The following is a 23242-nucleotide window of genomic DNA, read 5'->3' as shown; positions in this document are numbered from 1 at the left end:
ATGCAGCTCTGGATGTAACTAGAGTAAATAAGTATGGTAGTAGATAAGTGACTGCAGCTCTGGGTGTAACTGGAGTAAATAAGTAATGTGGTAGATAACGGTGACTGCAGCTCTGGATGTAACTGGAGTATAATAAGTAATGCAGTAGATAACGATGAGTGCAGCTTCGGGTGTGATTTCAGCACGAGACATGATTTAAGCCAGGACACACAAATTCCACAGATTTATACTGTGAGATGTTGATCATTTCTATCAAATCCACAGCTCAGCCTGACTCCAAATTTGGAAACCAAAATAAACCCCTGGATCAGTAGCCGGTCCTAGTGATCCAGTGCAGAAAACTTGACTTTTATCTGTCAGAAAAGAAGTTAGGGAATTTGATATACTCAATAAGACTGCTCCACAGTGTGACCGCCCTGCTCGACAGTGTGACCGCCCTGCTCGACAGTGTGACCGCCCTGCTCGACAGTGTGACCGCTCTTACGGTACAGAGCTCTATAGTGTGACCGCTCTTACAGTACAGAGCTCTATAGTGTGACCGCTCTTACGGTACAGAGCTCTATAGTGTGACCGCTCTTACAGTACAGAGCTCTATAGTGTGACCGCTCTTACAGTACAGAGCTCTATAGTGTGACAGCTCTTACAGTATAGAGCTCTATAGTGTCACCGCTCTTACAGTACAGAGCTCTATAGTGTCACCGCTCTTACAGTATAGAGCTCTATAGTGTCACCGCTCTTACAGTATAGAGCTCTATAGTGTGACCGCTCTTACAGTACAGAGCTCTATAGTGTGACCGCTCTTACAGTACAGAGCTCTATAGTGTGACCGCTCTTACAGTACAGAGCTCTATAATGTGACCGCTCTTACAGTACAGAGCTCTATAGTGTGACTGCTCTTACAGTACAGAGCTCTATAATGTGACCGCTCTTACAGTACAGAGCTCTATAGTGTGACCGCTCTTACAGTACAGAGCTCTATAGTGTGACCGCTCTTACAGTACAGAGCTCTATAGTGTGACCGCTCTTACAGTACAGAGCTCTATAGTGTGACCGCTCTAACAGTACAGAGCTCTATAGTGTGACCGCTCTTACAGTACAGAGCTCTATAGTGTGACCTCTCTTACAGTACAGAGCTCTATAGTGTGACCGCTCTTACAGTACAGAGCTCTATAGTGTGACCGCTCTTACAGTACAGAGCTCTATAGTGTGACCGCTCTTACAGTACCGAGCTCTATAGTGTGACCGCTCTTACAGTACAGAGCTCTATAGTGTGACCGCTCTTACAGTACAGGGCTCTATAATGTCACCGCTCTTACAGTACAGAGCTCTATAGTGTGACTGCTCTTACAGTACAGAGCTCTATAGTGTGACCGTTCTTACAGTACAGAGCTCTATAGTGGGACCGCTCTTACAGTACAGAGCTCTATAATGTGACCGCTCTTACAGTACAGAGCTCTATAGTGTGACTGCTCTTACAGTACAGAGCTCTATAATGTGACCGCTCTTACAGTACAGAGCTCTATAGTGTGACCGCTCTTACAGTACAGAGCTCTATAGTGTGACTGCTCTTACAGTACAGAGCTCTATAATGTGACCGCTCTTACAGTACAGAGCTCTATAGTGTGACTGCTCTTACACTACAGAGCTCTATAGTGTGACTGCTCTTACAGTACAGAGCTCTATAGTGTGACCGCTCTTACAGTACAGAGCTCTATGGTGTGACCGCTCTTACAGTACAGAGCTCTATAATGTGACCGCTCTTACAGTACAGAGCTCTATAGTGTGACTGCTCTTACAGTACAGAGCTCTATAATGTGACCGCTCTTACAGTACAGAGCTCTATAGTGTGACCGCTCTTACAGTACAGAGCTCTATAGTGTGACTGCTCTTACAGTACAGAGCTCTATAATGTGACCGCTCTTACAGTACAGAGCTCTATAGTGTGACTGCTCTTACACTACAGAGCTCTATAGTGTGACTGCTCTTACAGTACAGAGCTCTATAGTGTGACCGCTCTTACAGTACAGAGCTCTATGGTGTGACCGCTCTTACAGTACAGAGCTCTATAATGTGACCGCTCTTACAGTACAGAGCTCTATAGTGTGACCGCTCTTACAGTACAGAGCTCTATAGTGTGACTGCTCTTACAGTACAGAGCTCTATAATGTGACCGCTCTTACAGTACAGAGCTCTATAGTGTGACTGCTCTTACAGTACAGAGCTCTATAGTGTGACTGCTCTTACAGTACAGAGCTCTATAGTGTGACCGCTCTTACAGTACAGAGCTCTATAGTGTGACCGCTCTTACAGTACAGAGCTCTATAGTGTGACTGCTCTTACAGTACAGAGCTCTATAGTGTGACTGCTCTTACAGTACAGAGCTCTATAGTGTGACTGCTCTTACAGTACAGAGCTCTATAATGTGACAGCTCTTACAGTACAGAGCTCTATAGTGTGACAGCTCTTACAGTACAGAGCTCTATAATGTGACCGCTCTTACAGTACAGAGCTCTATAGTGTGACCGCTCTTACAGTACAGAGCTCTATAGTGTGACCGCTCTTACAGTGCAGAGCTCTATAGTGTGACCGCTCTTACAGTACAGAGCTCTATAGTGTGACCGCTCTTACAGTGCAGAGCTCTATAGTGTGACCGCTCTTACAGTACAGAGCTCTATAGTGGGACCGCTCTTACAGTGCAGAGCTCTATAGTGTGACTGCTCTTACAGTACAGAGCTCTATAGTGTGACCGCTCTTACAGTGCAGAGCTCTATAGTGTGACCGCTCTTACAGTACAGAGCTCTATAGTGTGACCGCTCTTACAGTGCAGAGCTCTATAGTGTGACCGCTCTTACAGTACAGAGCTCTATAGTGTGACCGCTCTTACAGTGCAGAGCTCTATAGTGTGACCGCTCTTACAGTACAGAGCTCTATAGTGGGACCGCTCTTACAGTGCAGAGCTCTATAGTGTGACTGCTCTTACAGTACAGAGCTCTATAGTGTGACCGCTCTTACAGTGCAGAGCTCTATAGTGTGACCGCTCTTACAGTACAGAGCTCTATAGTGGGACCGCTCTTACAGTGCAGAGCTCTATAGTGTGACCGCTCTTACAGTACCGAGCTCTATAGTGTGACCGCTCTTACAGTACAGAGCTCTATAGTGTGACCGCTCTTACAGTACAGAGCTCTATAGTGTGACCGCTCTTACAGTACAGAGCTCTATGGTGTGACCGCTCTTATTTTCACTTAGATTCCTTTCAAAGTGTTTATCTGGGACTTTATAAAAAAAAACATATACCTAAGCACTAAGAGGCAGAGGTAATTCTTACTTTTCTGCCTGTTGTGCATGGCGCTGTTCTTCCCCATGACATACCATTCCTGCCAGGTTTCAGCTGTCTCTGCTGGTGTGACGGAGCGGGACCCCCGGCTTCATTCTGATTGACAGCCTTCTACCTCAGGCTGTGGGAATCCAGCTGTCAATCAGAATGACGGCGTAAGTCCCGTCCCTTCGACATAGCGGCGTGGAAGAGAAGCCTCCGCTCTGCAGATGTGACGCCGGCAGAGACAGCTGAATCCCCGGCAGGAGCGTCTGTGACCGCTCTGTACTGGGGAAGAACAGCGCCGGGAACAACAGGCAGGTAAGTTGTAGTTATCTGCCTTTTAGTGCTTAGGTACATTTTTTTGTTTTTTGATGAAGTCCCGGATACCCCCTTTAAGTTTGGGGTAATAATGGCGGTTACGCTGCCCTGTGATATACTGTATGTCTTTAGCTGTTCGATGTGATGGTGTCAGGTGGTTTCTCATCCCTCCTGTCCGTCATGTCGCCTGCTCAGGGGGTTGCAGTGTGGACACAGGAAGGACATGTTGTAACGTGTAGCGGCGGCTGCTCCTTCCTCCCCTCGTGTAATAATTGTGCAGCAGATCAACACCGCCGTCTCTCAGCTCTGTATATAACGTCGGGGGGACTTGTTGCCCGCTGTGGTCGTCTTGCATGCTGGTTCTTGTGATTTCTCCATATCGTCGTGCTGTCGCCGGTGACGTAGTGTGAAGCTGGCGGGCCCTATTGTAAAATATTCAGATATAGAAATAACTTCTAATGGCTCCACCCACAGCAAAATCTGGCTCCTCCCCTTACGGGGTCACCACTGGTGGGCCCCACACAGGAGCTGCAGAGATATCAAAACTAAAAGAAAACTGCCTGCACTGCCCTTAGCAACCAATCACAGTGCAGTTTTCATTCTTCCCGAGATGTTTAAGAAATGAAAGCTGAGCTGTGTTTGGTTGCCACAGGCAACAAGGACAGTCTTGAGAAATAAGACCCGTATCCTTGTCATGTAATTAGTTGATATTCGTCTCCATGGTTATTGGTGGGCTGAGGGTTTGCGTGGCCCTCACCCTCTTTCTTATATCTTTAGACCATTTTGTAAATCTGTCCAGATTAGAATGGCTGCAAAGACATTTTCTCCTATTACAGCTCAGCTTTCACATCTTTGTCTGCTTTTGGAAAATGTAAGCTGCGCTGTGATTGGTTGCTATCGGCAATAAATACCATTTTCTTCTAGTGGATTTCATAGACATGGCGTCTCGTCCCCGTTGGCCACAGCGCCCTCTGCAGGCTCTCGCCGTACATGGCGGTTGCTGTGTGATCAGACAGTTCGCTGGTTATCTCTTCTATCTTCTCGTCTTCTGCAGGTTGTAATTAACTGCCCCCTGATCCGAGGACTGAAGTACAACCAGGCTACGCCCAACTTCCACCAGTGGAGGGACGCGCGGCAGGTGTGGGGGCTGAACTTCAGCAGCAAGGAGGAGGCCGGTCAGTTCGCTGCGGGGATAATACAGGCTCTTGATTGTCTGGAAACTGGTAAGATCCGGTGTGCCCCCCGCAGTCATGTGACCTGAGCGCGCCGACCTTGGGCCGAGCCTGTCACCGGTGTCTTTTCTGCAGGTGCGCCATGGCCCAGTCAGAATGGACCCAAAGCAGAAGAGCCGGAGCCGCCAAGGAGGTGAGTGTCAGCAGCAACATGGCGGCCATGATGAGGCTAGGCACCGTGACATGGAGGGCGGCCTTGTGGGCCTAAGAGATTGGTGCCTGTTCTTACCAGTCATGTCCTTTGTCCACAGGCCGCAGCCAGAACTGGAGCAGAAAGTCCAGAGTCCAGGTACGGGGGCATAAGAGGGTCAAAAACAGCTCACAGGCCTAATGTTAAGTCATCGGAGTAAATCAGAGACCCCCCAAGGCCCTTTAATGTTATCTCAGTATTCCGGGCGGCTGATGATGGTTTTCCTCTTCATTTATACACATTAGGAGGCTTCTGTTTAGGGTGGGGTACAATGGCCGGCAATAACCATCACTTCTCTTTTAGTTGCTTCAGTCACCCCAGTATCAGCTGGACCACCCCCACCACCAGGACCACCACCTTCTTTTGGGGGTCCACCGCCTCCTCCTGGGGGTCCACCAGCTCCTCCTGGGGGTCCACCAGCTCCTCCTGGGGGTCCACCAGCTCCTCCTGGGAGTGGCCCTCCTCCTCCACCACCCTTGCCTTCAGGAGGAGTGATTGGAGGGGCTGAATCGAGCGGTGGAGGCCTGGCAGCTGCCTTAGCTGCGGCCAAGCTGAAAAAAGTGTCAAAGGTAAGAAAAAAAGAAGGGGAATGTGGGGGGGAGTACGAGGTTACAGGGGAGATTTAAGGTGATGTGGACAGTAGCCAGTGACGGATGCAGGTGTGGCTGTGGGAGGTTGGAGGTGGCAGGGAAGGGGCGGGTGCAGATGTGGTTGTAGACAGATCCGGATGCTTTGAGTGGGTGAGGATGAGGGGATATTGGTGATTTATTGACCTTTTTTTTTTTTTCTACTTGGTTCAGCAGGAGGAGTCTGGCGGCTCCTCTCCTAGCAGTGGCGGCCCGCCCAAGCCAGACGTTAGCCGCACCAGTGGAGGAGCATCGACCGGGGGTGGAGGTGGAGGAGGACTCATGCAGGAAATGAATAAAATGCTGGCCCGCAGGTAGCGATTTTGTCCCTTCTTCCCCGCCTTTTGGGGGTGTCTTAGCAGTGACCTCACTAGACTTGGGGCTCTTCGGAGATACGTGATGATTTGTGATCGCGTCTTATTTCCATATACAGTGTATTAGACCACATAGGTGATTCATTTCTTGGCTTCTCTCTATAGGAAGATGATGACCCAGCAGGCGGAGCGCCCGGCCCCCACAGCCACCCAAGACGATAATGATATCACCAGTGGACGGAGCCAGGCAGGTGAGTCACATCAGCATTCAGTCTGTAATATCTGCTTCATCATTCATGGGCCGATACAAGATCTTATAACATCGTGATAACGGTCCTTGCTTAATTCAGAATCTTCGGGGCCAGAGCATAATCCCCTAAGATGGAGACCGGCCCCACCCCTGCAGTACCTGCAGCGTCAGGTTTTCCCGGGGTGCTTCCTTATTGTCTCCTTCTTTCATACGTTTTATGGTTATTCCTCATCAGGGCAGTGCTACAATCATATGATGTGGCTGTAGAACGGAGGACTCACACCCTGTTTAGTTTTACATGTTGCCCCCTACATTTCCTTTAGATGCAGCCTCCGTACATTTATTATGTTCAACTATGTAGAGAATTTTTTCAGTAAAGGTGCAAAAGAAAATAGGGCCGCGGCCGAGTAGCAAAAAATGGTGCCTGAGGGCAATTGCATTGTACATTCTGCCTGACAGGAATGTACATGTTAACGCCTTAGTTTTTACGCTCCTGCAGCAAGTTCATAGCATGCCGGGTGTGCAGGACCCTCACTGCGTTCTGTTACAGAAAAGAGGAGAATAAGGAAAGGACTTTATCTTCTCTTCAATTGCAGTCGGTCTCTCCCTGTTATTATTTTACACTAGATGGTGGCCCGATTCTAACGCATCGGGTATTCGAGAATATGTATGTACTGTATGTATGTACGTCGCGCTTAGTACAGCCACGTAGTATATAGCGCAGCCACGTAGTATATAGCGCAGCCACGTAGTATATAGCACAGACAGCCATGTAGTATATAGCACAGCCACGTAGTATATAGCACAGACAGCCACGTAGTATATAGCACAGACAGCCACGTTGTGTATATAGCACAGACAGCCACGTATTATATAGCACAGCCACGTAGTATATAGCACAGACAGCCACGTAGTATATTATATTATTATTATATAGCACAGACAGCCACGTAGTATATAGCACAGCCACGTAGTATATAGCACAGACAGCCACGTAGTATATAGCACAGACAGCCACGTAGTATATAGCACAGACAGCCACGTTGTGTATATAGCACAGACAGCCACGTATTATATAGCACAGCCACGTAGTATATAGCACAGACAGCCACGTAGTATATAGCACAGACAGCCACGTTGTGTATATAGCACAGACAGCCACGTATTATATAGCACAGCCACGTAGTATATAGCACAGACAGCCACGTAGTATATTATATTATTATTATATAGCACAGACAGCCACGTAGTATATAGCACAGCCACGTAGTATATAGCACAGACAGCCACGTAGTATATAGCACAGACAGCCACGTAGTATATAGCACAGACAGCCACGTAGTATATAGCACAGACAGCCACATAGTATATAGCACAGACAGCCACGTAGTATATAGCACAGCCACGTAGTATATAGCACAGCCACGTAGTATATAGCACAGCCACGTAGTATATAGCACAGCCAGCCACGTAGTATATAGCACAGCCACGTAGTATATATCGCAGCCACGTAGTATATATCGCAGCCACGTAGTATATAGCACAGACAGCCACGTAGTATATAGCACAGCCACGTAGTATATAGCACAGCCACGTAGTATATAGCACAGACAGCCACGTAGTATATAGCGCAGCCACGTAGTATATAGCGCAGCCACGTAGTATATAGCGCAGCCACGTAGTATATAGCGCAGACAGCCACGTAGTAAATAGCACAGACAGCCACGTAGAAAATAGCACAGACAGCCACGTAGTATATAGCACAGACAGCCACGTAGTATATTATATTATTATTATATTATTATTATATAGCACAGACAGCCACGTAGTATATAGCACAGCCACGTAGTATATAACACAGACAGCCACGTAGTAAATAGCACAGACAGCCACGTAGTAAATAGCACAGACAGCCACGTAGTAAATAGCACAGACAGCCACGTAGTAAATAGCACAGACAGCCACGTAGTAAATAGCACAGACAGCCACGTAGTATATAGCACAGACAGCCACGTAGTATATTATATTATTATTATATTATTATTATATAGCACAGACAGCCACGTAGTATATAGCACAGCCACATAGTATATAACACAGGCCACGTAGTATATAGCAGCCAGGCAGTATATAACACTGCCCACGCAGTATGCAACACTGCTCACGCAGTATGCAACACTGCCCACGCAGTATGCAACACTGCCCACGCAGTATGTAACACTGCCCACGCATTATGTAACACTTCCCACGCAGTATATAGCAGTGTGGGCACCATATCCTTGTTAAAGAAAGAAAAAAAAATAGTTATATACTCACCGTCCGGCGTCCACCAATCTGTCCCGATGCTGCCGCCAGCTTCCGTTCCCAGTGATGCATTGCGAAATTACCCAGATGACCGCTAAGTCATCTGAGTAATTTTGCAATGCATCACTGGGAACGGAAGCTGGCGGCAGCATCGCGTGCATCGGTGGACGGTGGAAGGTGAGAATAGCACAATTTTTTAATTTTATTATTTTTAACATCATATCTTTTTACTATTGATGCTGCATAGGCAGCATCAATAGTAAAAAGTTGGCCCGGGGCGACACACTGGCGCTGAATGGAGGGGAGTAGGGAGGGGGCACTGACTGGAGGAGAGTAGGGAGGGGCCAATTCGCAGCCGGACTAAACCTGACGCTGATTGGTCGCGACCAATCAGCGACGCTGGATTTCCGTTACAGACAGACAAACAGACGGAAGTACCCCTTAGACAATTATATAGATAAATTCATTTTAATTACTGTGCCCCTGTTATACTTCTCTGCAGTCGACACCAAGCCCCGCCCGTGATTCACTGTAGGCATCTCCATGCCCCCGTAATGCTTCACTGTAGGCAACACCAAACTCCCACCATCCTACACTGTAGACATCACAACCAGCCCCCGCCGTGCTTCCCTGTAGGCATCACTAAGCCCCCCAACATGCTTCATTGTAGGTATCACTAAGCCCCCACCATCAGTCACACACATTGTGGGAAGACTTAAGTGCAACACGAGGGGAAGGAAGCCCAAACGCTTCGGAAAGGGGGAGTGGAGACCCCTAGTCAGATCCAATAGCACCCTGCCTCCCCTACCGTCCCTCTATTGGTTCCACACCAATCGTCGAGTAGGAACCTAAGCCCTGTATATCCCTAGAACTAGGCCCTGAATAGGGAAAAGGGGGGGGGGGATGAGCACTGGTCAGTTCCCACTGTACACTAGAGAAGAAGGGAGGCAAACAAGGGGGAAGCAACTTATCTTAGGCAAACTCAGAGAGGTAACACCAAACGTCCTCCAACAGTACCAGAGAGGAAGTTAGCCGACTGCTATCGCTCCAAGCCTTTACAATGGAAAATGTGAATATCCCTGAAGCAGACTGGGAGTTTATAAACACCCAGATCCAGGTGTGTCAATAAGAGTAGGAGGGAGGTTGCTACTTGGTCCAAAGGTCAGAAGGATTAAGAGGGCGTCTGCAATGCCAAAAGCAGAGACAATCTGCAGCCAGATGCAGAGCGACTGTAGCATCTGACACACCTGTGACACCATCCTTTAATGTAGGCATTACTGAGCCCCCGCTGTATTTCTTTGTAGGCATCACTAAGCCCCCGTCATGCATCGTTGTAGGCATCACTGAACCTCCACTGTGCTTTATTTTAAGCAGGTTGTTTATGTTTATTTTCTGGGTCTGCTTCATCATTCCCCCTCCAAACATACCGCTATTTTATTTGTATGGTGTTGAGCAAATTGGAGGGGATCTTTGCATCATGCACCTCTGATGTAAATCTCACAGGGTACTGCAATTTAGGTGATTGGTTTCCACAGCTTTGTTTTAAACAATTTGAGCAATTAAGATGCTACAGAGAAAGCAGCCATGATTAGGACCAAAAAGTTGAAATGCGTTGGAGGAGCCCTGGAAGTCCCTGCTTTGTATTGCTGTTTTTTAATAATCTGTAGAGGATTATTTCAGGTGGGTGCGAGGGCAGGACTCCGATTCTTATATACTACTTACTCAAGTGACCGTCCATCCGACCTGGGGCAGGAATATCTGATGAGTGTGGTGACTCCCAAGTAACATTTCTGACAGCCAGGCCGGGTACTGGATGTGTTTATTCTCAGCCTGATATCGTTGATGAGGTCCTGGATTATTACATCCGGTGCTGGAGACAATCGTGCTCTTCTGAGCGATTCTGTGCAGGGGCTGAAGAACCTGAGACTGCAGCAGCCAGTAAAAGTGAGATTTTTTGCTCAATTTGGAGAAACCACTTGTTATATCAGTTGTATTCAGCGATTTATTGCAAATAAACCAAATTTACACTAGGGGAGGGGGAATTTTGTTTGCAGCTATATTAATGCATTACCAGTCTTAAATGTGGGTGCAATCATTGGGGCTCAGTGTTCAGGATCTGATTGTCACCAGGACCTGGGCTGCAATTAGTGGGGAAAAGCAGACCAGAAATGTACGGCAACACAGCACACTGGATGTCAGGAGCAGGAGAGGGGGCTGCAGGTGAGGAGAGAATGCAGGAGATGAGAATGCAGGAGAGGGGGCTTCAGGTGAGAACTGAATGCAGGAGAGGGGGCTGCGGGTGGTAAGAGAATGCAGGAGAGGGGGCTGCAGGTGATAAGAGAATGCAGGAGAAGGGGCTGTGAGGAGAGAATGCAGGAGAGGGGGCTACTGGTGATGAGAGAGAATGTAGGAGAGGGGGCTATGAGGAGAGAGAATGTAGTAGAGAGGGCTGTGAGGAGAGAGAATGTAGGAGAGGGGGCTTTGAGGAGAGAGAATGCAGAAGGGGCTGTGAGGAGAATGTAGGAGAAGGGGCTGTGAGGAGAATGTAGGAGAAGGGGCTGTGAGGAGAATGTAGGAGAGGGGGCTGTGAGGAGAGAGAATGCAGAAGGGGCTGTGAGGAGAATGTAGGAGAGGGGGCTGTGAGGAGAGAGAATGCAGAAGGGGCTGCAGGTGATAAGAAAATGCAGGAGAAGGGGCTGTGAGGAGAGAGAATGCAGGAGAGGGGGCTTTGAGGAGAGAGAATGCAGAAGGGGCTGTGAGGAGAATGTAGGAGAAGGGGCTGTGAGGAGAGAGAATGCAGAAGGGGCTGTGAGGAGAATGTAGGAGAAGGGGCTGTGAGGAGAATGTAGGAGAGGGGGCTGTGAGGAGAGAGAATGCAGAAGGGGCTGTGAGGAGAATGTAGGAGAAGGGGCTGTGAGGAGAGAGAATGCAGAAGGGGCTGTGAGGAGAATGTAGGAGAAGGGGCTGTGAGGAGAATGTAGGAGAGGGGGCTGTGAGGAGAGAGAATGCAGAAGGGGCTGTGAGGAGAATGTAGGAGAAGGGGCTGTGAGGAGAGAGAATGCAGAAGGGGCTGTGAGGAGAATGTAGGAGAAGGGGCTGTGAGGAGAGAGAATGCAGAAGGGGCTGTGAGGAGAATGTAGGAGAAGGGGCTGTGAGGAGAATGTAGGAGAGGGGGCTGTGAGGAGAGAGAATGCAGAAGGGGCTGTGAGGAGAATGTAGGAGAGGGGGCTGTGAGGAGAGAGAATGCAGAAGGGGCTGTGGGTGATAAGAGAATGTAGGAGAGGGGGCTGAGAGGAGAGAGAATGCAGAAGGGGCTGTGGGTGAAGAGAGAATGTAGGAGAAGGGGCTGTGAGGAGAGAGAATGCAGAAAGGGCTGTGAGGAGAGAGAATGTAGAAGGGGCTGTGAGGAGAATCCAGAAGGGGCTATGAGGAGAGAGAATGCAGGAGAAGGGGCTATGAGGAGAGAGAATGCAGAAGGGGCTATGAGGAGAGAGAATGCAGAAGGGGCTATGAGGAGAGAGAATGCAGAAGGGGCTGTGAGGAGAGAGAATGCAGAAGGGGCTATGAGGAGAGAGAATGCAGAAGGGGCTATGAGGAGAGAGAATGCAGAAGGGGCTGTGAGGAGAGAGAATGCAGAAGGGGCTGTGAGGAGAGAGAATGCAGAAGGGGCTGTGAGGAGAGAGAATGCAGAAGGGGCTGTGAGGAGAGAGAATGCAGAAGGGTCTGTGAGGAGAGAGAATGCAGAAGGGGCTGCGAGGAGAGAGAATGCAGAAGGGGCTGCGAGGAGAGAGAATGCAGAAGGGGCTGCGAGGAGAGAGAATGTAGAAGGGGCTGTGAGGAGAATGCAGAAGGGGCTGCCGGTGGAGAGAGAATGCAGGAGAAGGGGCTGTGAGGAGAGAGAATGCAGAAGGGGCTGTGAGGAGAGAGAATGCAGAAGGGGCTGTGAGGAGAGAGAATGCAGAAGGGGCTGTGAGGAGAGAGAATGCAGAAGGGGCTGTGAGGAGAGAGAATGCAGAAGGGGCTGCGGGTGGAGAGAGAATGCAGAAGGGGCTTTGAGTGAGCTGTAAGAGGGGAATGAGGTATGGGGGTTGCAAACACCTGCGATAAGGTGGAAGATGCAGAGGAGAAGGGAGCAGATGTGATGGAAGGGGCTGCAGGTGACAGTAGGTGATTCATGATACTGTGGGTAGGTGGGGATATTGGTGATTTTTGCTAGCACCGTGTGCCCGGGCCCCCGTCTTTGGGGTGGAAATCGCTCATGCAGTTTTCAATTCAGTTTTTTTGTCAGAATTCGGAATTGATGCAAAAAAAAAAAAGAGAAGAATCTTTGTTACCCACTTCCCCTCTCTTTATGATTCCCTCCATTTATTAAGCACCCTCCTTTCATTGTTGAACAGGTCCGGATTAGCACGCATGCTGCAATACAAAGGGTTAAATCCGTCGTGGCGTCTGCAGCATAAATTCACACACGGCAGATTTTTTCCTGCTGTGATTTTCTTAGCAGTCGGTGAACGAAATCTTGAGAAATGAGATTTCCAGTGGTTTTTCCACCCCTGGGATCACACCATGAATTCTCGGACCCCCGAGTCGTCATTGTCCACCGCTGCTGCTGGCGTGAGATGCAGCAAAGTCACTTATCAATAAGTCTGCGGACCCCACTCTGCAGACCCCCTGGGTCTATGGTGCAAGAACTTCAAAAGTGTCAGTCTTACGAGACCACTGACAATTGCTTGAGGAATTGGGTCCCGAGCCGTTATATCATCACCAGGGGCGGGTCTGACAACCTCTCATACATAGTATACAGGTTGTCAGTAATAGAGCTGGTGCTTTGTCAGTGTCGGGGAGGGGTTGGGATTTTTGTGGTTCTGTTGACCCCTCACATCTGTCATATTGTGTCTTGCAGAGCCGGCCCGTCGCCCGTGGGACAAGGGAAGCACCACGCTGCCGAGGTCAGTGTTAGGGTGTCAGGGGTCGGTGGGTTTTGCCTTTTCTTTCCATTCTCTGACTTTGTGTTCTTTGTAGGATGAAGTCCACAGTCAGCAGCCCCGCAGACGTGGCCCCGAGCGCCGAAGAATCAGACTCCATGGAGAGGATTAAGCAGGTAACATGATGGACGCGGCTTCTGACCGGCGCAGCCGGGTGGGGTTGTGGTTATGTTTAGAGGGGGGTGATTACACCCGATGTGACCAAGCTGTGGGGGTCTATACCCCCTTCCCACCATTGATTCTGGCTGACTTGTGTGGGGGGCATGTGACATTGCAGTCAACCCATTGCCACCTCCTGCTGAGGAGTCACAGGTAAGGATTGTCATGATTATTTCACAGCAGCGTCTGTCTGTTCCCACAGGAATTATTAGAAGAAATGAGAAAGGAGCTGCAGAAAGTCAAGGAGGAGATCATAGAAGGTGAGATGTGATGTCACACCGCCCTCCACTGTACGCATGTCTGGCCCTTTAAATATCAGATCACTGTATGGCAGGCAGCATGGCGCCCTCATGTGGTCATAATGCACATTGTGTCTCGGCACTCAGTAATTATTTCCGCTGTCAGGTTTTATGTTCCTCCGGGGTTTTATTTTTGTCCAAAAGCAGAAACTCATCTCAGAAGTGTAAAACCACAGACAGAAGTATCACTGCAGATATTTACGTGATCACCTACCTCGCTCACAATCCTGCCACGGACCTCCCTACCTCGCTCACAATCCTGCTACGGACCTCCCTACCTCGCTCACAATCCTGCCACGGACCTCCCTACCTCGCTCACAATCCTGCCACGGACCCCCCCACCTCGCTCACAATCCTGCCGCAGATCTCCCTACCTCGCTCACAATCCTGCCACGGACCTCCCTACCTCGCTCACAATCCTGCCACGGACCTCCCTACCTCGCTCACAATCCTGCCACGGACCCCCCCACCTCGCTCACAATCCTGCCGCAGATCTCCCTACCTCGCTCACAGTTCTGCCGCGGACCTCCCTACCTCGCTCACATTTCTGCCGCGGACCTCCTTACCTCGCTCACATTTCTGCCGCGGACCTCCCTACCTCGCTCACAATCCTGCCGCGGACCTCCCCACCTCACTCACAGTTCTGCCTGCGACCTCCCCACCTCGCTCATAATCCTGCCGCGGATCTCCCTACCTCGCTCACATTTCTGCCGCGGACCTCCCTACTTCGCTCACAATCCTGCCGCGGACCACCCCACCTCGCTCACAGTTCTGCCGCCGACCTCTCCACCTCGCTCACAGTTCTGCCTCCGACCTCCCTACCTCGCTCACAATCCTGCGGCGGGACCTCCCCACCTCGCTCACAGTTCTGCCACAGACCTCCCCATCTTGTTTACATTTCTGCCGCCGACCTCCCTACCTCGCTCACAAGCCTGCCGCGGACCTCCCCAACTCGTTCAGTTCTGCCGCCGACCTCCCCACCTCGCTCACAGTTCTGTCGCCGACCTCCCCACCTCGCTCACAATCCTGCCACAGACCTCCCCAACTTGTTCAGTTCTGCCGCCGACCTCCCCACCTCTCTCACAGTTCTGTCGCCGACCTCCCCACCTCGCTCACAATCCTGCCACAGACCTCCCCAACTCGTTCAGTTCTGCCACCGACCTCCCCACCTCGCTCACAGTTGTCGCCGACCTCCCCACTTCGCTCACAATCCTGCCGCGGAGCTCCCTACCTCGCTCACAATCATGCCGCGGACCTCCCTACCTCGCTCACAGTTCTGCCGCAGACTTCCCTGCCTCGCTCACAATTTGCTGGCGACCTCCCTATTTCACTCACAGTTCTGCCGCTGACCTCCCTACCTCGCTCACAATTTGCTGCCGAACTCCCTGCCTCGCTCACAATTTGCTGCCGACCTCCCTCACAGTTCTGCCGCGCACCTCCCTGCCTTGCTCAGTTTTGCCGCCAACCTCTCTGCTCGCTCACAATTCTGCCGCGGACCTCCCGAGAGCCTATAATTCTTTGTGTTTATGTAGGGACTGAAAAACACTATCAGTCAACCAGAAAGCGGCAGAATGGGGATTGCAGTTCTGGCTGGAACTAAAATGGAAATCTACATAATGGCTTGTGCATGCAGAGCCGCGCACAGTCTGGGGCCTCGTATTTCCCCGACAATAGGATAAGTCCAAAAGGGAAAATTTGCATCAAGTTGTGCAGATGCTTTGGGTTTCTCTCACCTCGTGCATCACCCCACTGTCTCCGTGAGCCCCCGACACTGAGCTGAACCCCACCGAGCATGCTCCAACCCAGCCCCCCCGCACCGGGGCCTAGCAGGAAGCTGAAGTGGGAGCCAAAGACCATCATAGTGACCGGCGAGGGTCCCATAAGTCAGACATTACTGGTCAGTCCCTTAAATAAAGCAGCGCTGCATCAGATGTACAGTGCGGGCCATCCTACAGGAGCTGTACGGCAGATAGCACAGGAATCCCTCCAGGTTATTAACGCTTTTTATTTCTTATTGTAATTTTTTCCAGCCTTCATGCAAGAAATGCGCAGGAGCAGCACTTCGTGATTTCAGCGATCGCCCACTGTGAAGTCTCAGGCTCTACCCACTGTGCTGCATGGCAGACTCTGCAATCATTCCCCTGCTGGGGGCAACGGGCGACCTGTACCCCACACAGCCCTGTACTGCTGCTGGGCCCGCCGGCTCCTGGATATCCCTCACTTCTGTGCCCTCCTGAGCTACGGCTCCTGCTCTGCAGCCCCCTTCTATGTTGTGCTGTCTCTGCTGTCCTCTTCCTTGAGCTGTGACCCCCCCCATCCTACTTTGCACCCTCTGCCTTAGCTGCAGCCCCCATTATGCACCCTATGCCTTAGCTGCAGCCCCTTCCCTTTAGCCTTTTCCTGAGCTGCTCTGTGTCCTGCGCCCTATGTCTTAGCTGCGGCCCCTTCCCTGCTCCCCCGTTTTCCTGAGCGGCTCTGTGTCCTGCGCCCTATGTCTTAGCTGTGGCCCCCCTCCCTGCTCCATTTTCCCGAGCTGCGGCCCCCTCCCTGCTCCCTTTTCCCGAGCTGCGGCCCCCTCCGTTTTCCTGAGCTGCTCTGTGTCCTGCGCCCTATGTCTTAGCTGCGGCCCCTTCCCTGCCCCCTTTTCCCGAGCTGCGGCCCCCTCCGTTTTCCTGAGCTGCTCTGTGTCCTGCGCCCTATGTCTTAGCTGCGGCCCCTTCCCTGCCCCCTTTTCCCGAGCTGCGGCCCCCTCCGTTTTCCTGAGCTGCTCTGTGTCCTGCGCCCTATGTCTTAGCTGCGGCCAATTCCCTGCTCCCTTTTCCCGAGCTGCGGCCCCCTCCCTGCTCCCTTTTCCCGAGCTGCGGCCAATTCCCTGCTCCCTTTTCCCTCCCTGCGGCCCCCTCTGTTTTCCTGAGCTGCTCTGTGTCCTGCGCCCTATGTCTTCGCTGCGGCCCCCTCCGTTTTCCTGCGCCCTGTGTCTTAGCTGCGGCCCCCCGCCTGCTCTGCACCCTATTCTAACATTCCTTGCACCCTCCAGTACCTCCTATTCCCACACTCTCCCGAGTGTCTCTAAACGGGTTTGCAGAGGCTCCGAGCTTCAACCAATAGGAATTTTATGGGATAATTCACGGGTTCTTTTTTATTATTATTTTTTTGAATCATTTCAATTTTTGTATAAATTTTCTAGCAGAATTTGCGTCTGTATAATGGTGGCGGGTGACGGATTCCTCTCATCAGATGGTTTAGGATATTGGTGTCAGACACTGGAGAGCGGCGCTCGGGGGAGGTCGGGCTTTGACCTATTTTGCGCTGATATCTATCTAAATATATATATATGAGGGACTTTGTTTTTGTAAGCAGTTTTCTAGAAATAAAATCCTTTGCCTCTTTTGTCCGTGTCCAGACAGCACAGAAATGTCCTTTATTCTGGTTATATACACCCTCCAGCGCTCGGGGCGGCCGGCCTCTGCGGATCGTGCTGCTCCAGAGACGGCACATGTCCCGCTGTTCATTCCACGGCTGGAGACGCGGCCGGCACCGGTCTGGCACCAGCTTCACCACAGCGCAGCGGCCTCACTTTGCCACCTGCTGCCTCTCTGCGGCTCGAGCGCGCGCATCCAGCTCGTCTGTGAGGAGACCCAGCCGAGCAATCTCTGTCTCCATGGAGCTCAGTCTGGCCTCCATCTCTTCCTCTTTCCGGCGGGAGTTGGTGGCCTGCCGCGAGTATTCTGCCACCATGCAAGCGCCTCCGATTAAAAAGATGGTGGCTTCCCCTAGAAGCTCCGCCCCCAAGTCTGCCGCCGCTTCCTCGTTCATTGGTTTAATGGCGGCTCCGCGGAAACCCATGATCCTCATCTTCGCTCGCATCTCCACCCAATGGTAAACTGCAAAGAAACCAGAGGATTGTGACACACGAGCTGCAGTGCACGGTGCGCCCAGCAGGGGGCAGAATATACAATAACAAAATCAGAGGTCAATGCATGGCATGCAGAGCGGCGCCCTCTGTCTACACCCCGACACACTGCATCCTCTGTGTGTAGCACTTACAGCAATTTGTCTGTGACTATTAAGGTGGAGGGGGATCAGCAATGACTGGTTGGGTTCAAGACTGGAAAATAATATAGTTGAGCGACTTTAGTTTTTTGTATGAACGTCCGCAGCAGACGGGAAGCTTCATATCATCGTACTCTCTATGGTGAGGAAAAGGCTTGAGAAGCTGTCACAGCTGGCTGTGGTATAGGAGGAAGCATACGGGGGTCTATCATGAGCAGTAGTAGGTGTCACTTGTGAGGGCACTATTATGGGGTAGAGCATAGGGAGTCACAAGGGGGCAGAGAAGCAAGAGTTATTATGAGGGCAGCATATCTGGTGATACTTTTATGAAGGCACTATCATGGGGGAAGTAGCAGGGAGGGCATTATTATGGGGCAGTGTAGCAGGAGGGTCATTATTATGGGCAGTGTAGCAGGGGGTCATTAATATGGGGGCAGTGTAGCAGGAGGGTCGTTATTATGGGGCAATGTAGCAGAGGGGTCATTAATATGGGGGCAGTGTAGCAGGGGGTCATTACTGTGGGGGCAGTGTAGCAGGCGGTCATTACTGTGGGGGCAGTGTAGCAGGGGGTCATTACTGTGGGGGCAGTGTAGCAGGCGGTCATTACTGTGGGGGCAGTGTAGCAGGGGGTCACTATAATGGGGTAGTGTAGCAGGGGGTTATGGGGACAGTGTAACGGGGGTCATTATTATGGGGGCAGTGTAGCAGGGGGGTCATTATTATGGGGGCAGTGTAGTCATGGGGCAGTGAAGCAGGGATCATTACTATGGGAGCAGTGTAGCAGGGGGTCATTATTGTGGGGCAGTCATGGGGCAGTGTAGCGGGAGGAGTCATTATGGGGCACTCTAGCAGAGGGGTCATCATTATTGGGCAGGGTAGCAGGAGGGCCATTATTATGGGGGCAGCGTAGCAGGGGGTCATTATTATGGGGGCAGTGTAGCAGGGGGGCATTATTATGGGGGCAGTGTAGCAGGGGGGCCATTATTATGGGGCAGCGTAGCGGGGGGCCATTATTATGGGGGCATTGTAGCAGGGGGGGTCACCATTATGGGGTAGCGGGGGTCATTATTATGGGACAGTGTAGCAGGGGGTCATTGTAATGGGGGCAGTGGAGTCATTAGTATGGGGCAGTGTAGTAATTATGGGGGCAGTGAAGCAGGGATCATTACTATGGGGGCAGTGTAGCGGGGGTCATTATGGGAGCAGTGGGGTCATTATTATGGGAGCAGTGTAGCAGGGGGTCATTATTGTGGGGCAGTCATTATTATGGGGGCTGTGTAGCGGGGGAGTCATTATGGGGCACTAGCAGAGGGGTCATCATTAGTGGACAGTGTAGCAGGAGGGTCATTATTATGGGGGCAGCGTAGCATGGGGGTTATGGGGACTGTAGGAGGGGGGTCATTATTATGGGGGCAGTGTAGCAGGGAGTCATTACTGTGGGGGCAGTGTAGCGGGGGTCATTACTGTGGGGGCAATGTAGCAGGGGGTCATTATTATGGGGGCAGTGTAGCAGGGAGTCATTACTGTGGGGGCAGTGTAGCAGGGGGGTCATTATTATGGGGGCAGTGTAGCAGGGAGTCATTACTGTGGGGGCAGTGTAGTATGGGAGCCATTATGGGGGCAGTGTAGCAGGGGGGTCATTATTATGGGGCAGTAAAGCAGGGATCATTACTATGGGGGCAGTGTAGCGGGGGTCATTATGGAAGCAGTGTAGCGGGGGGTCATTATTGGAGCAGTGTAGCAGGGGGGTCATTATGGGGGCAGTGTAGCGGGGTTGGTCATTATAGGAGCAGTGTAGCAGCGGGTCATTATTGTGGGGCAGTCATTATTATGGTGGCAGTGTAGCGGGGGAGTCATTATTATGGGGCAGCGTAGCAGAGAGGTCATTATTGGGCAGTGTAGCAGGGGGGTCATTATAGGGGCAGTGTAGCGGGGTTGGTCATTATTATGGGAGCAGTGTAGCAGCGGGTCATTATTGTGGGGCAGTCATTATTATGGTGGCAGTGTAGCGGGGGAGTCATTATTATGGGGCAGCGTAGCAGAGGTCATTATTGGGCAGTGTAGCAGGAGGGTCATTATTATGGGGCAGCGTAGCAGAGAGGTCATTATTGGGCAGTGTAGCAGGAGGGTCATTATTATGGGGCAGCGTAGCAGAGAGGTCGTTATTGGGCAGTGTAGCAGGAGGGTCATTATTATGGGGCAGCGTAGCAGAGAGGTCGTTATTGGGCAGTGTAGCAGGAAGGTCATTATTATGGGGCAGCGTAGCAGAGAGGTCATTATTGGGCAGTGTAGCAGGAGGGTCATTATTATGGGGCAGTGTAGCAGAGGGGTCATGGGGCAGCGTAGCGGGGGGTCATTATTATGGGGGCAGTGTAGAAGGGGGCCATTGTTATGGGGGCAGTGGAGCAGAGGGGTCATTATTATGGGGCAGTGTAGTGGGGGGTCATTATTATGGGGCAGTGTAGCAGAGGTCATTATTATGGGGGCAGGGTAGTATGGAAGGTCATTATTAGGGTGTGTGTCCATGTTCCGTAATGACTGAGCTTTGGACGGAGCGGAAACCCCGCTACACCCAAAGCGCCGCCCCCTTCTGTATGCCCGGTGATTCCGGATGTGTTCATTGCACACATCCAAATTCACTGCACCCCATACATAGGGCCCTGGACGGAGCGTCACAGACATGCTGCGTTCTAAAAAGACGTGCCGCATGTCCGGTTATGCAGGGCCGCCGGATGCGTGTTCGCACGCATAGTGGAGACGGGATTTTATAAAATCTCCTCCACTATCTGTAACATCTGGACGCTGCGGCTGTATGCAGCATCCAATCCGCAGCTAATCCGGATGTAATACTGAACGTGGACACATACCTTTGTGGGAGCAGTGGGGTTAATATTATGGGGGCAGTGTAGCAGGGAGTCATTATGGGGCAATGTAGTGGGGGGTAATAATTATGGGGGCAGTGTAGCAGTTGGGTCATTATTATGGGGGCAGTGTAGCAGTGGGGTCATTTTTATGGGGCAGTGTAGCGGGGGTCATTATGGGGGCAGTGTAGCAGGAGGGTCATTATTATGGGGCAGTGTAGCGGGGTCATTATGGGGGCAGTGTAGCAGGAGCGCCATTATTATGGCGCAGTGTAGCAGAGGAGTCATTATTATGGGGCAGTGTGTCACTATTATGGGAGCAGGGTAGCGGGGGAGTCATTATTATGAGGGCAGTGTAGCAGGAGGGAAATTATGGGGGCAGTGTAGTGGGGGGGTCATGGTCATTATTATGGGGCAGAGTGTAGTGGGGGGTCATGGTCATTATTATGGGGCAGTGTAGTAGGGGGGGTCATTATTATGGCGGCAGTGTAGCAGGGATCGTTATGGGGGCAGTAGCATCATTATTATGACGCAGTGTAGCAGAGGAGTCATTATTATGGGGGCAGTGTAGCAGTGGGTCATTATTATGGGGCAGTGTGTCACTTATGGGAGCAGAGTAGCAGGGGAGTCATTATGGGGGCAGTGTAGCAGGGGGGTCATTATTATGGGGGCAGTGTAGCAGGGGGGTCATTATTATGGGGGCAGTGTAGTAGGGGGGTCATTATTATGGGGCAGTGTAGCAGAGGGGTCATTATTATAGGGGCAGTGTAGCAGGGGTCATTATTATGGGGGCAGTGTAGCAGGAGGGTCATTATTATGGGGGCAGTGTAGGGGGTCATTATGGGGGCAGTGTAGTGGGGGGATCATGGTCATTATTACGGGGCAGTGTAGTGGGGGGGGCAATGGTTATTATGGGGCAGTGTAGTGGGGGTCATGGTCATTATTATGGGGCAGTGTAGTGGGGGGTCATTATTATGGAAACTAGCAGAGGGATCATTATTATGGGGCAGTGTAGCGGAGGGTCATTATGGGGCAGTGTAGCAGAGGAGTCATTATTATGGGGGCAGTGTAGCAGAGGAGTCATTATTATGGGGCAGTGTAGTAGGGGGGTCATTATTATGGGGCAGTGTAGCGGGGGTTATTATTATGGGGGCAGTGTATGTAGCAGAGGGTCATTATTATGGGGCAGTGTAGCAGGAGGGTCATTATTCTCCCGTGCTTCCCCCATACTCTGGAACTCTCTACCCCAACACATCAGACTTGCGCCTACCATAGAAACCTTCAAAAAGAACCTGAAGACTCATCTCTTCCGACAAGCCTGCAGTGATCCTCAACCTACTGAACAGCTGCACAGCCAGCTCTTCCCTCTCCTAGTGTATCCTCACCCATCCCCTGCAGACTGTGAGCCCTCGCGGGCAGGGTCCTCCCTCCTTATGTACTCGTGTGCCTTGTTATCTGCTCATGTTTAATGTATTTGTCTATATCTGCCCCGTATTCACATGTAAAGCGCCATGGAATAAATGGCGCTATAAAAATGCATAATAATAATATTATGGGGGTAGTGTAGTAGGGGGGTCATTATTATGGGGGCAGTGTAGTAGGGGGGTCATTTTTATGGGGCAGTGTAGCGGGGGTCATTATTTTGGGGGCAGTGTAGCGAGGGTCATTATTTTGGGGGCAGTGTAGCAGGAGGGTCATTATTATGGGGGCAGTGGAGCAGGGGGTCATTATTTTGGGGGCAGTGTAGCAGGAGGGTCATTATTTTGGGGGCAGTGGAGCAGGGGGTCATTATTATGGGGGCAGTGGAGCAGGGGGTCATTATTTTGGGGGCAGTGTAGCGGGGGTCATTATTATGGGGCAGTGTAGCGGGGGTCATTTTTGTGGAGCAGGGAGTCATTATTTTGGGGGCAGTGTAGCAGGAGGGTCATTATTATGGGGCAGTGGGTCATTATTATGGGGCAGTGGATCATGATTATGGGGGCACTCTCCTGTGTAGCTCTTGGTGACCCCCATATTCCTCCATGTGATCAGGGTGACCTCTCTGTCACACACGTGATCGCCGCTTTAAGCTGCTGCACTGTGATTGGCTGGCGCAGGTCGTTGCCGAGGTGTGATTGGTCACCTCCCTACACGTCCCGGTAGCGCAGCTGTCGCCCCGGTATAATCACCTTGAGCGGGCGGCAGGCAGATGTAGGTGCGGAAGAATTCGCTGCGTCTGGCTCCAGCTTTGATCCGGTTGGCGAGCGGTTTACTAATCTGCCGGATCCCCAGATAGAGGAGCTTCGCGATAGGAAACGCTCCAACCACCATCTTTAGTGACGTCACATGCCGAAGT

The 23242-nt window shown here is 51.2% G+C and overlaps 2 protein-coding genes across 3 annotated transcripts in view; one reads left to right on the top strand and one right to left on the bottom strand.

Annotated features, from left to right (window-relative positions):
• The window catches only part of VASP (vasodilator stimulated phosphoprotein), a 23569-nt gene extending 6186 nt beyond the window's left edge, over positions 1–17383 (top strand). The window contains exons 3-12 of one of the 2 annotated variants that reach the window (XM_069746158.1): positions 4689–4857; positions 4942–4999; positions 5118–5155; positions 5360–5625; positions 5857–5996; positions 6162–6247; positions 13454–13499; positions 13573–13651; positions 13897–13954; positions 16024–17383. In XM_069746158.1, coding sequence (XP_069602259.1) covers positions 4689–4857; positions 4942–4999; positions 5118–5155; positions 5360–5625; positions 5857–5996; positions 6162–6247; positions 13454–13499; positions 13573–13651; positions 13897–13954; positions 16024–16061 — 978 coding nt within the window. In that variant the 3' untranslated portion in view covers positions 16062–17383. The remainder of the gene's footprint in view (positions 1–4688; positions 4858–4941; positions 5000–5117; positions 5156–5359; positions 5626–5856; positions 5997–6161; positions 6248–13453; positions 13500–13572; positions 13652–13896; positions 13955–16023) is intronic. The other variant, XM_069746159.1, reaches the window with a different exon arrangement.
• Positions 15981–23242, bottom strand: OPA3 (outer mitochondrial membrane lipid metabolism regulator OPA3). The gene is made up of 2 exons (XM_069746160.1): positions 23076–23242; positions 15981–17877 (listed from the first exon to the last, which is right to left on the bottom strand). Exons 1-2 carry the CDS (start codon positions 23215–23217, stop codon positions 17567–17569), a joined length of 453 nt encoding a protein of 150 aa, XP_069602261.1. The 5' UTR covers positions 23218–23242; the 3' UTR covers positions 15981–17566.

Source organism: Ranitomeya imitator, chromosome 2 (genome assembly GCF_032444005.1).
Source record: "Ranitomeya imitator isolate aRanImi1 chromosome 2, aRanImi1.pri, whole genome shotgun sequence".
In the NCBI taxonomy this organism is placed as follows: Eukaryota; Metazoa; Chordata; class Amphibia; order Anura; family Dendrobatidae; genus Ranitomeya; species Ranitomeya imitator.
This window is presented reverse-complemented; position numbering and strand designations above follow the sequence as displayed.

Bases quoted from the DNA above. Each gene is read 5' to 3' on its own strand.
- OPA3 (XM_069746160.1), bottom strand. From the start codon at position 23,217: ATGGTGGTTGGAGCGTTTCCTATCGCGAAGCTCCTCTATCTGGGGATC. The intron at 17,878-23,075 runs GTGATTATACCG...GTTTCTTTGCAG, and splicing joins CTGCCTGCCGCCCGCTCAAG to TTTACCATTGGGTGGAGATG.